The sequence below is a fragment of the Candoia aspera genome, chromosome 1 (genome assembly GCF_035149785.1).
Source record: "Candoia aspera isolate rCanAsp1 chromosome 1, rCanAsp1.hap2, whole genome shotgun sequence".
NCBI classification, from domain to species: Eukaryota; Metazoa; Chordata; class Lepidosauria; order Squamata; family Boidae; genus Candoia; species Candoia aspera.
The window spans coordinates 248,559,044-248,571,708 of record NC_086153.1 but is presented as its reverse complement, the minus strand read 5'-3'; the positions used below and the strand labels follow the sequence as shown (position 1 = coordinate 248,571,708).

The 12,665-nt window shown below is 40.3% G+C and overlaps 1 protein-coding gene across 2 annotated transcripts in view; it reads right to left on the bottom strand.

Moving 5' to 3' along the window:
- The window catches only part of IPO7 (importin 7), a 55,821-nt gene extending 54,681 nt beyond the window's left edge, over positions 1-1,140 (bottom strand). For both annotated transcript variants that reach the window (XM_063289447.1, XM_063289448.1), the window contains exon 1: positions 937-1,140. In XM_063289447.1, coding sequence (XP_063145517.1) covers positions 937-1,092 — 156 coding nt within the window. In that variant the 5' untranslated portion in view covers positions 1,093-1,140. The remainder of the gene's footprint in view (positions 1-936) is intronic.
- Between the last annotated feature and the right edge of the window lie 11,525 nt (positions 1,141-12,665).

Below are 12,665 nucleotides of genomic sequence, written 5' to 3'. Positions count from 1 at the left end.
CTTCTCAAATCAACAATTATAATGACTTCTCAAATCAAAGTTTGTGCTGTGACGTTAGTGAAAATGAAATACAGAACTATTTAATTCTGAAAGGTGAGACCACCCATCTCCTTTTTCCCCATGGCTAAATTTAACCTTAAACAGCAAAGTTTGCGTCCATATAAGGAAGGACACCCTTGTCTCCTGCATTAGAATCCTTCTACTGCCAGTTTCAGAAAGGATCCATTTGAAATTTTCGTGGTGTCATTAGCAAGCGACTCTGGCTCCAGCCCACAAGACATTGCAGAAGGCGGGCACGGGCCGGGCACTGACGAGCTTCCCCAGATGTGGACGGAGCTGCCACGTGCCCGAGGACAATGCTGGAGGGAGCGGGAAAGGGCCTGACAGTAGGCTCGATCGCGGGCGAGGCCTTCTTCCCTTCCGCCCAGCCCGCACTTCGCCACACGGCCTGGCTCCCTCGCCGTCCACGCTCCTGCCGCCGCCTCCTTTCCTCTTCCTGCCCACGTTTCGCTCTGGGAAAGGCGGCTCCGTGAGGCCCGCGTTTGGGCCTCTCTCCTCGCTTCCAGGTGCGTGTGCACGTGCGGAAATGGCAGGGCAACCGGACGACAACCTGGCCCAAGTATCAGTCCCGAGTCTGGCTCCTCTGAAGGCTGTAGGTGACCTCCCGTGTACCACTAAGGGATCTCCGCTCTTCGGAATCCATACCCCTCCGTGGACCCGCTTCTCTTACCTCCTTCCTGTCCCCGTCCTCACCTCCAGCCCAAGGAGACATTCGGGGTTCGCGCGCCCGATTTCTCTCCCTCGCCTGCCCCTGGACCCAACTCGGGGCCACCTGCGGTGTCCTCGACTCGCACCCTCTCCCGGCCTTGTCGCCGGGACTGCTTCTGCTGGCACGCCGCGCTCCCGGGCCGCGCCGCGCCTCCGCCGCCTTCTCACCTCGTTCAGCTGTCTCTCGGCGGTCTCCCGCAGCGTGGAGTCCATGGTGCCCCGCAGGGCCTCAATGATGGTGTTGGGGTCCATGGCCGTGTGGTCGAGGCCGAGACGGGCAACGCGGACGAGATCTGGGGCAGCAGCGCCGCTCGATGCGCACATGGACCCGCCGCTCTACAGCGGCAGCCGGCGGCGCGAAAGGAGGAGAGAAGCGCCAAGGCCCCGGATAGAGCTACTCGCCGCCTCTCCGAGGCCGACGCCTTCCGCTCTGCTCTTGCCGCCTTTGACGGGCATCACGGGAATTGTAGTCCTTCTGGAGGGCGGGAGAAGACGAAAGAGACCTCAAATGCCATCTTTTCCTGTTAGAGCCCTCTGCTCTGCAAAATAGGACCGATATATTAGAGATGGACGCAGGGACGGAGGGAGGGTTCCATCGCCACCGATTACAAATTGGCTACAGTGTTCAGAAGAAAAAAAAATAAGGAAATCGCAATAGTATTTACATATCGGGACAAATTATATTCTCACTGATCGCATATGACTGTTTTCTTTTACTTCTTCGCACAAGGCTCGTGGGGAGAAATATCTAGGAGAGGGCAGTGGGAGGAACATGTCATTCCACCCCCTCCCTGCCTTGTTCCCTGTTTTGTAGTTTATTTGCTTAACTAGTGAGAATGAAGTCTGACTTTAAGTGGAATGTGTACTAATAGAGTAAAAGTGCAAAGGAAAAGTGATGATACGAACCACCCCCTCACATGAAGTGCAGTAACTGATCTGTTCATTCTTTGGAGAAATAACATTTGTCTCAACTTGTGCAACATCTTGCAAAGTACATATAACATATGATTGTGTTGATCACATAAAGCTGCAGAATGTGCTCGGAAAAATGGGTATCCCAGAACATCTCATTATCCTCATAAGAAACTTACATACACATCCGGAAGCCATAGAACATGGTGAAACAGACTGGCTCCAGGCCAGCCGGGAGTGAAACAAGGCTGTACATTCTCCCCTTATTTATTCAACCTGTATGCTGAATATATATTAAGGGAAGCTGGATTGGAAGAAGATGAGTGTGGTTTTAAACTTAGAGGAAGAAACATAAATTTGACAAATAAATAAATAAAATAAGCATTAATAGCCTGCAATATGCTGATGACACAGCCCTGATAGCCAAACATGCAAAGGATCTGCAAGCTCTAGTAATAAAAGTCAAGGATCAAAGTGAAAATGGGACTAAAATTAAATATAAAGAAGACCAAACTAATGACAACAGGTAGAACGAACAGCTTTAGAATTGGCAATGAAGATATTTAAGTGGTAGATAGCTTCTGCTTTTAGGATCAACGATCAACAGTAAAGGAACAAGCAGTCAAGAAATATGCCACAGATTAGCACTTGGTAGAGCAGCCATGAAGGCCTTGGAAAAGTCATTCAAATGCCATGATGTCTATGGCTGTCCTGAAAAGTGTGTGAACCCTCTTGAAATTTGAATTCTGCATAAATATGACCTAAAACATGATCTGTTTTCCACACAAGTCCTAAAACTACATAAAGAGAATCCAATTAAATGAGTCAAAAACATTATACTTGTTCATTTATTTATTGAGGAAAATGATCCAAAGCTACATATTGGTGTGTGGCGAAAGTATGCAAGGTGGGAAGAACTGGAACCTGAGGAAATATGGCCAAATACAAAAAGGCAAATCAACATGAGGCAGAGTTTTAAGTTTAGGAAATTATTTTAATACAATAATATTTTAATTGCTTCCGTTTTGATGAATATAACACTCATTCAACATTCAAATATTGAACAATCATTATATCATTTATTTAAATATAGGAATGTATTAATTATTTTCTTTGTAAATAAAATTTAGTCTAACCCTTTGACATGTTTTTCCCTATCTCACATTACAAAAATTCACTTCTTTTTTTAAATAAGAGTTTTATTAAGTTTGAAACAAGGATAAAAACTACAAAAAAGCAAAAAAATACAAAAAAGAACAAAAAAAGAAACTAAAAAAGTGTGAAACACAAGAAAAATAATTTTCAAAGATTACATAAAGAGGTGACTTTCAACTTTCAACAACAAGAATGTACAGCAATTTCCATAATCAATCCCTTACTCTATATCAAACCAAGATCACATTATTTCTATAAATCATTCCATTAGCACATATATAAATCGCTAAATGCAATTGCTCCTTTCCCTTATATTAAAAAAAGTATATAAATCTCTAAATCAACTTCCCTCCCCACCAAAAACATTTATTTAATTATTTCCTTCCTACCACTGTTCTATATATTTCTGTCCACTATAATAAAAACCAAATTATAAAAACATATAAATTGTCCACTTTTATAATTAATAATACTATAACAATCTTAACCCTATTAAACCTAAAAACCAAACAATTAGTATACCTTATAAATCTTAAAAATCAAACAAATCTTAAAAAGAATCCAGTAAGTCTTAGTCCAAATAATTAAAGAGAAATTAAATCATAAAAGCCTCATTATCGATCCAATTAAACGTTCTTAAATTTTTACCCCACTTCGAAATATACCAAGACATTTACATATCTCCATATTACACACAAGGCATTTTTCATACAGAAATCAAACAGCCCAACTGCCCCCCTTAAAAACTCAGATGCCTCAGCAAAGAACCTCCCACGGAACAGGGCTTCTTCTTTCCCATAACATTTCCTCAGAAAAACAATTCTGTGATTTGCAGTTCAGGCTGTCCCTTTATCCCCTTCAGCACCAGAATGAACTCTTCACCTGGCATTTCAACAAAGACTTCAGTCTCACTGTCAGTAGAAACATCTCTATCTTTGTTAAAATCTTCAGCTTCTTTCATAACCTTCTCAGCCAGATGACACATTTTAAAGCAGATTTTCCACAATGTCCCAAATATCTTGCAAAATAGCTTGACAGGAATCTGACAAGATCTGTTTGTAGGTCTGCTTAAGCTCACAACGAAATTCAGAAAATCTTGAAGTCCTCCATGTTTCAGGCAGTAGATTATGGCGCCCCCTAGATACTTGACTCGGGCAGGTAAGAGTTAATGGGTTAGTGGAAAATTTCCAAATGAAATTGAGACAAGAGGAAGTGTGCTAACAAGCAGCTCTCAGGGAAAGTGAACAGAAGGCTGGAGATTCAAAACAGCAAATTCAACCTGTAGGAAAACATTAAATCCTTCAAATTCAGTACAAAAATAATAACAGGGAGGCAATTATTTATTCTCAGTCCTCCTTAACATTTAAATGGGAAAACAAGCCAAAACTTTAAAAGATTTTAAAAATTTAATCCACAAATAATGATAAGCATCAAGAGACTCTGCTTCTTCTTACTGTAGAAAGCCTCTCTTGGGGTACATAAACTTAAAAAATATATAAATTGAGTGATTTAGAAATGGGGTGGCTTAACCTAATGTCCCTTTAAGGCTACAGTGCAGCATTGAAATGGTGATGTCCCTGCCTCCTGTCATCTCAAAAATGCTGTTTGCAATTCTCTGGCTGCAAGACGGCGTTTTGGAGAGAAGATGGGATGATTCTGAGCATTTTCTTTGTCATGAAAGTGCTCTTGGGCTTCAGGGAAAAAGCCTGCCCGAGCCCAGAAAAAAGCCTCCACTGTCAGGTCTGTCTGTGGAGCTCGCAGACACAGCTGTTCAGTCGGCCATATTCCCACCGGAAGTCCCCACAAAAATTCACTTCATACTTAATAAAGAAACAAGAAATATAAATATTTGATTCTGTTCTGTTCAGCTTTGCCTACAAACCTCTCTAGACTTTCCTGACCCTACTTCTGTCCTCTCATTTTTATCCAAAAATCTGTTGCCCAATATCTTTTCTTGCTCCAATCATAGCCTCTTGCAAGCTTTAAATAAGCGATGGAGAATGGAAGAATACACCCGAATGAGTTTAACAGCTATATATTTATGCTAAGGTCCGAAAGAAATCACATTTCTTTCTCAGTGTGATTTCAGACTTCTGCTTTTTCAAAACACACAGTCTGCGTTTATAAGCCAATTACATTTCAGCCTAGCATATTCTGCAAACCCATACTAATTTGTTTCTGTGTGCCATGTAAATCCAGAAAGGTTATTTAATTGAGTAAAACTGTGATGAGCTAACCATGAGTAAATATGCTATGCAAACACATATGAAACTGTGTCTAGGGAATTTTTTGAAAGTTGGTGAAAAAACACATGATCCTTTGCTCTCACCTTGGAAAGTAGATTGTGTTACTTACATGCTTTCATACACATCTGTATATTCGCTTTATCTATACTGGCCTCCCATCCAGCATCGATTGTGTGTCCTCAGTGAGTCCCCCACTGTTCAGTTAAAGTATCATCCACCCATCCTTAACTTGGCAGAAAACAATATAGGCATTTTCATTTGTTTTGCCCCACTGCTGATCCCAATCCAGTCTCTCTTGTTTCTGCTTTAAATCTCCATCAAATTTTATTATCCTGATTATTTGTATACAGCAAGTGTTAAATAAAATGATTGGTTGAATTGCTGTTCTCCAGTATTAGCTTCAGCGTGGCAATAAAAATATCTACCAGTCATGGCACTGTAGCTTGAATAGGCTAGGTCTGACAGTCCACCATCCCTAGACTTCTTCCTATGCCCCTCCTCTTATACCTTGTTCTGTTGAAAGACGGATTGAATAAAGTTTTTTTTTAAAGAAGAAGGAGAAGGGAAGAAACATATTCGACTCATGAAGACAGCTGAGTCACAAGCAGTGCTTTTCTTTTGTATTTTTCTCCCCTTATTTCCCTTTCTTTATATAGGCAACAAATGCTGATATTCAGGTGACTCCCACTGAGTTGACTGAGCCCATTATTCCACTGTTATGCCGTTTCAGCCTTGCATTAAACCAATAAGGTCTATAGAGCTTACAGTATTGCCTGTTGAGCCATGTAGCAATATCACACAATTCTGATAAACCATTGGCACAGCCCTGTTGTGTCCAGTTCTTTAGGGAGACTGTAGCAGACAAGGAGGGAGTGAGGCAGGCCTGCATCTGCCTGAAATAGCAGGTAATTAGTTATCTGATCCCAACTCACTATTGGTCATATGATTGCCTTCAACATTATGAGTGACAAAGAATAATAGATTTTACTACTTTATGTAATAGATTTTAAATTCTACTTTATGTAATAAGATTCATTATGCTACCTTTAGATGGACTCACAGTTGACTGACAATATTCAAGGAGTGGTCCTTAATAGCTCCACTTCAGCTTGAAGAGAAAAATCAAGTGGAGTACCACTTGATGGGACACTTATAAGATGTGTAGATGACACAAAACTGAGAGGGGTGGCTAATATTTTAGATGAAAGAAGATTCAAAAATAAATGGGGTTGAGCAACAGGTCAAAATGAATGAAATAGAATTTAACTGGGAGACAGATCAAGTTCTGCAACTGAGTATGAAAATTGTAAGTCACAAATACAGCATGGCTCGGCTGTAGTCCATGCGAAAGGGATCTGGATGTCCTTGTCTACCACATATGAGCTAGCAGTGTGATGTAGCTGCTAAAGAAGCAAACATTATCTTGGGGTTTATTAACATGAGCACAGAGTCCAGATAACAAGAAGTGTTCCTCTGTACTCTGCCCTGGTCAGACCTCATTTGGAGTACCATGTCCATTCTATGCAGTTCAGAAAGGATAGTGATGTATTGGATTGAACTGAGTTTAGAGAAAAGCTACCAAGATGGTGAAAGATTTGGAAACCAAGCCCTATGAAAAACAGTTCAAGGATCTGGGTATGTTTAGTCTACAAAAAGAGGTGATTGATTGATTGATTTATATTTCAAATTTAGTCACTGCCCATCTCACTCAAAAAACAACTTTGGGCAGTTTACAATAAAACTAGAGTAAATAAAGATTAAAATACAATACAAACAAAATTGTTAAGTAAAAACATACAAGCCAAGATAGAGATGTTAAAAAGTTCTTAATTTAATTCATGGGAGCCTCTTCAAGTGCTAACCACCCCCAGGATTGGTTACCCCTCCTCACACCCCAAGCAAGATGGCAGAGCCAGGTCTTCACCCTTTCTGGAAGGCCGGAAGAGTGGGGGCCTCACCTCTGGGGGAAGAGTGTTCCATAGGATGGAGGCAACAGCAGAGAAGGCTCTCCTCCTGGGTCCCACCAATCAACCATCTTTCATGGATGGAGTCTCTGCCTGACCGGGTGGGACAGGTCAATGCCCTCTCTGCCTGACCGGGTGGGACAGGTCAATGTAATGCGGGTGAGATGGTCCCTCGAGTAACCTGGACCCATGCCATGTAGGGGTTTGAAGGTTAAAACCAACACCTTGAATTGGATCTGGAAGCAGACTGGCACCCAATGCAGCTCCCACAGCAAAGGTGTTACATGTGCCATCCTTGGGGCACTCAAGACTGCTTGCGTAGCTGCATTTTGAATCAGCTGTAGCTTCCGGATGCTCTTCAAGTCTTTATATAAAAGTCTTTTTGAAATATCTGAAGAGCTTTCACACAGAAGAAGGAGGTTCAGGCTATGAATCAGGAGGAACTTCCTGATTATACAAACTGTCAGCTAGTGGAATAAGTGCCACATTATATGGTGAGTTCTCCTTTACTAGAGGTTGCCAAACAGAGGCTCACCTATCAGAGATGTTATAGTGGATTTTGCACTAAGCAGGGTATTGGACTAGATGACTTTTCTGGTCCCTTCCAACTCTAAGATTCTAACGGAAAAGGAAAACACAATATGGCGATCCAACAGAAGAAAGATGTTGTCAGAGCATATTTCTGCTGTGGCTAGATGCAAGTGGGGAAAGGCCCTTTGTCTTTCTCTGCGGTCCAGTCTCACCATCCTTCCTGACTGACTGCCTACCTGCTTATCTTTTCACTCTTCTAACTATTCTCCTGTTCTACATTTTGTTTGAAACTGCCTCTCAAAAAACCTCATCCAAACCACTTAAGCTCCAAGCTCTTGTCAAGGCCTGTGTCTTTTATGAAATGTAGAATGATGTCTTCCTACTTGACATTAAGGCTAATAATAACATAATTTCACATGATCTCATGTGACTCCTTAAAGGCAAAACTGAAATACTTTGGCCACATAATGAGAAGACAGGACACCCTGGAGAAGATGCTGATGCTAGGGAGAGTGGAAGGCAAAAGGAAGAGGGGCCAACCAAGGGCAAGATGGATAGATGATATTCTAGAGGTGATGGACTCATCCCTGGGGGAGCTGGGTGTGTTGACGACCGACAGGAAGTTCTGGTGTGGGCTGGTCCATGAAGTCACGAAGAGTCGGAAGCGACTAAACGAATAAACAAACATGTGACTCCTGCTTTTCCTTGGATCGTTTATCATTCAAAATATCCTATATATCACACATATATTATACATATATAATGCAGATATATTTAGTTACTGAGATCTAATACTTAACGAATCCTGTTGTTCTTACCACAACGGTTACTGTTAAAAATGTCCAAACCTTATAAGTTTATGATTACTTAGAAATTATAAATAATTTTTGACATAATGATATCTCATGCTTTACTAATCTATGCAGTTTCATATCCTTGCTTATGACACTTTTTATACACCCAATGCAATCCATAAGTGTAGGACTTGAGCTCCATAATTCCCAGGATTTTGGTAATGCTGGTTGGAAGATTATGGGAGCTGAATTCCCAACAAAGCTGGGGGACTTCAAACTGATAATGGTTAGGACCTGAGGTAGCTTGCAATAAATAAATTGCATAATAAGTTGTATAATTCCAAAATATCCAAAAAAAGTTATAAAGCTGTTAGGGTTTAAACGTTACTTTAAAAAATTAGATTTAGGTACTGTTGTTATGCAGAATGCACACCAATTCTTAATGGCTCTTAGTTCTAGGCTAACATGCACTTGATTTAACTGTAAAAATTATGCAAGACATAACATTTCTTATAGTTTGCTGTTCTCTTATATTAGAAAAAGTTTAAAAATGTAAATTAGTAAATAGTTACATAATGTGATTTAACAAACTGACTAATTGCTTGGGATTTAGTTTGTCTATTTCCATATTATTATTTTGATCATCTAAACTTCATTTACATTGTTAGAAAATGGTAGAGTTAGAAGTAAATTATCAGCTGAAAAAAATTATCTTCTAGCACTTGATTAAATATTATTTTACATGTATCTCCTGCCTTTCTTGTGGGAAACTTCCATGACAGCTTACATGGATTTCTCTTCAATGTAACCCCAAATCAAAACTCTGGGGTTGGTTGAGTTGAAATTTAGTTAGCCCATACTCAGCTAGTGAGCTTCAAACTAAAATGAAGACCTGGTCTTGGGTCTCCCTAGTGCTAATCTGTCATTTTAACTACTACACTACATTATGTTGGATTCTCCTTCATCCCTAGATACCACTTTTTCTCTCTCTCTCTCATACATACATACCCACACACATGCAAAATACAGCAATGTAATATGTACATAATGACTTACTCCTGCCTTTCTTCAACTTATGAAGGCTGTTGGCCACTATGCTCTTACTTATATGTCCCCAATACCACCCTCATTTTGTACCAACAGTGTCAAATAAAACAGGGCAAGAAATATTATAGAAATGAAGGTTTATTATCTGTACTAGTTCTCTGTTCACCAATGCTCTGGTGTGCAGGCATGGTATGTAATTTTAAAAACCTAAAACACCTTATTTGCAAATAATTGCTAAGCCTGATTACATGACAGCCAGTAGGAGTTGTGTAAGCATCACATTTCTCAAATCTTTTCCTTCTTTTTTAAATGATTCTTAATTTGTCTTTTTTTGTGCAACAGATTGCTGAAAGACCAGACAAATGTGAATTTAAAGGATAGCTTTGACTTACTTTATGAATGAGAAAGACACCCAAATCTCTGATCTGAATTCATAATGTTGCAGTTAACTTGCAGATCTCAGTTGTTGGGGGGTTTTTTTGCACAATGTGTTGTTGCTACTGAGCAGAAAAGTGTGGGCAAAATGGACTGTTTTTGTGGGTTAAAGATAATGGAGGCAACATCCCTTTTCCACACCACAGAACAAAATGTGGAAATATACACTGTTTTTGAACCAAGATAAGAAATTGCTGTTCAATTTAGTTAGAATGTTAATGCATTATTTAAATGACTTTAGAATCTTTGCAATAGAGGAGGGTAGGAAGAAAATTAAATCCAAATGACTCTATCCACTGCAACCTCTGCTCCTAATTATCTGGTTTCCATCACATCAAATCCAGTAGGTACCAGATGCCACTATGTTAACTTGAAGGATGAGCAAGTATAGTTCAGTATGTTGTACATTTGCAATAATAAAACAACAGACTGATTAAAATAGAATTGGCTCATCCATGTCTCTTTAGAACGTCAGTCCTTTTTAGAATGACAGGTTCAGCGTAGCATCAAATTCTTTTTGAAGCACAACCTATTTTACAGGGATGTGAAATGTAATCTTTCTGCAGTTTGCTCTTATTTTGCTCTACTCCATTTTTAATTCCTAAAATGTTTTAAATTATAATAATCGTTGCAAGCATGGTTAAGTTTAATTACATTGACTAATAGTTTTAAAACCTCCAAATGATTTTTTAAAAAGTTTAATTGGCATCATTTTTCCTTTTTCCTCTTTCTCCCCTTCTAAATTTACGTCTGCCGCCACATTTGTAAAATTGCAGAGAAGTTAGACCCAGGTGTGGAGTCTCAAAACTCTTTATATTGGCACTTCTGGTATTCCAAGTCATTAGAAGACAACATGGACTCATGTATGTCCAGCAGAAGGTTCCTGTAGACACCTTGCAGAGATTAAACCAAGCTAGGTTTGGCCAGTTCCAGGACTGGGTGTCTATCTGGGAACAGTATCTTTAGTTCCATAATCAAAGAAAGTTAAAATATAAATGTGCAAAATACAATGAAGATTGATGTGCAAAAGTATTGCCTAAAGTTCATAAAGGAACATGTATTACAGAAATAGGAGCCGATGGAGGAGGAAACTAAAGTAACAGGACTAAGCCAGTAGCTCCCTTAGCAACATCACATGTAATTACTGTCCACATAAAAGGTAAACTCTCCTTTGAGAGCTCAACACCTGGTGACATCATAGACACATCCACACAGTTTTCTTGGCAACAGTGTAAAAGTAGTTTGACAGTGACTCCTTCTGGCAAGTTTTTCTGTTCCCAGGTGGGGCTGGGAAGTCTCCTATCCGAGTCCTAACCAAGCCTGAGGCAATTGAGCTTCTGAGCCCAGAAAGCCACAATCTTAAAGAAAGAACAAGCTTTCTCACTTGATTTAAAACTGAAGGTTAGTAGCAACTATATGACCAGTAACCAAATCAAACTTTTCTCCTGGAAGTTTTTGTTATTTTGGAGAGCCTTGCATTGAGCAGGGAACTAGTTTCTTAGCTCTTTGTTTTCCTCTGATGAATGTAGAAAGCAGCATTCTTCCTGTCCTCCCACCTCTTTCCAACGTTGTTAAATGTGCCTGGCATTGCCCAGAACAGCCACCCCCAAATCTGTTTTCCTTTATAGACATTGGATTATGGAGGTTGTAGTCCAACATACCTAGAGGCACCAGGTTGGAGAAGACTAATTTACAACATACAGAGCGTGACAGTTGATGTTGCTTCTTCAGTATTGAAAGCCATTGGCCTGTTATTAGACTGCACCACTCCCACAATATTGCATCAGTTACCAAGCCACGTACTGTATATCCTGTTCTGGTTTTCTTGAGACTAAATGGAACTTACATCAACTTTGCATCAAAGTTGGTTTTGTGCCCGAGCCTGCCCCGCTCTCCAGTGTGGGACAGATCCTGTCTCCTGGTTATGTTAATGTTCTTTTTTTATGATTCCCAGCTGCTGTGTGTTTTTATGTTTTATGTTTGTATTTTATTGTGTTTTATTATAAGCTGCCCAGTGTCATATATGTGAGATAGGCAGCCATATAAATCAAATAAATCAAATAAATAGGATCTGAAATTGAAGTCATGCTATATAATTAGTATTATTGCCTGGACAGTTTTAAACTGGATTCTCTAGCGTCAAGGGAAACCTTTACCTTTACTATAGAGAACATAGATAGACAGAAGTCAGCACAAACATCTGGCATGTTTAATGCTAGTCAGGGTTCACTACCTCTGCCCCTGACCCCACATGTACGTATTACCACCAGTGATGTAAGCAGAGCTATGGGCCTACGCAGGATGCATGTATTCACTACCCTCATGTTCGTGGCAATGGTTCTAGCTCCCAGCTGCATATGTCAAATACAGGGCTGATGTCATTACAATTCTGGCAACTGCTAGTTGACCTGTGCATGCTGGACTCTTGGTTGAAACTGCAGTCAGGCTTTGCTACTACACTTTCTGCTGGGTCTTTTATAGGGAGGGGAGGGGAGGGGCACCCTCACAGCAATGCTGATCTGATCTCCTGATCTACATGGCCAGCACTTGCAAGTTATGAGGCACTGATGTTTTCTGAATGTTGTGTTACTTGGATTCAGTGGGAATGCTTAGTGCAGTGTTTTGTAAATGAGTTAGAGCTGGGTTGCTGTCTGAGCACTGAAGCCTGCCTTACTTTGAATGAGGGAAGCTGCTACTAATCAGCAGCCATCCAATTCAAGCTATAGGATGGTGCTGCCCCGGCACCACCCTTGAAACTTACTTTCTCTACCCATCAACTAATTTTTAATCCAACAATAACCCTCATCTTTTAT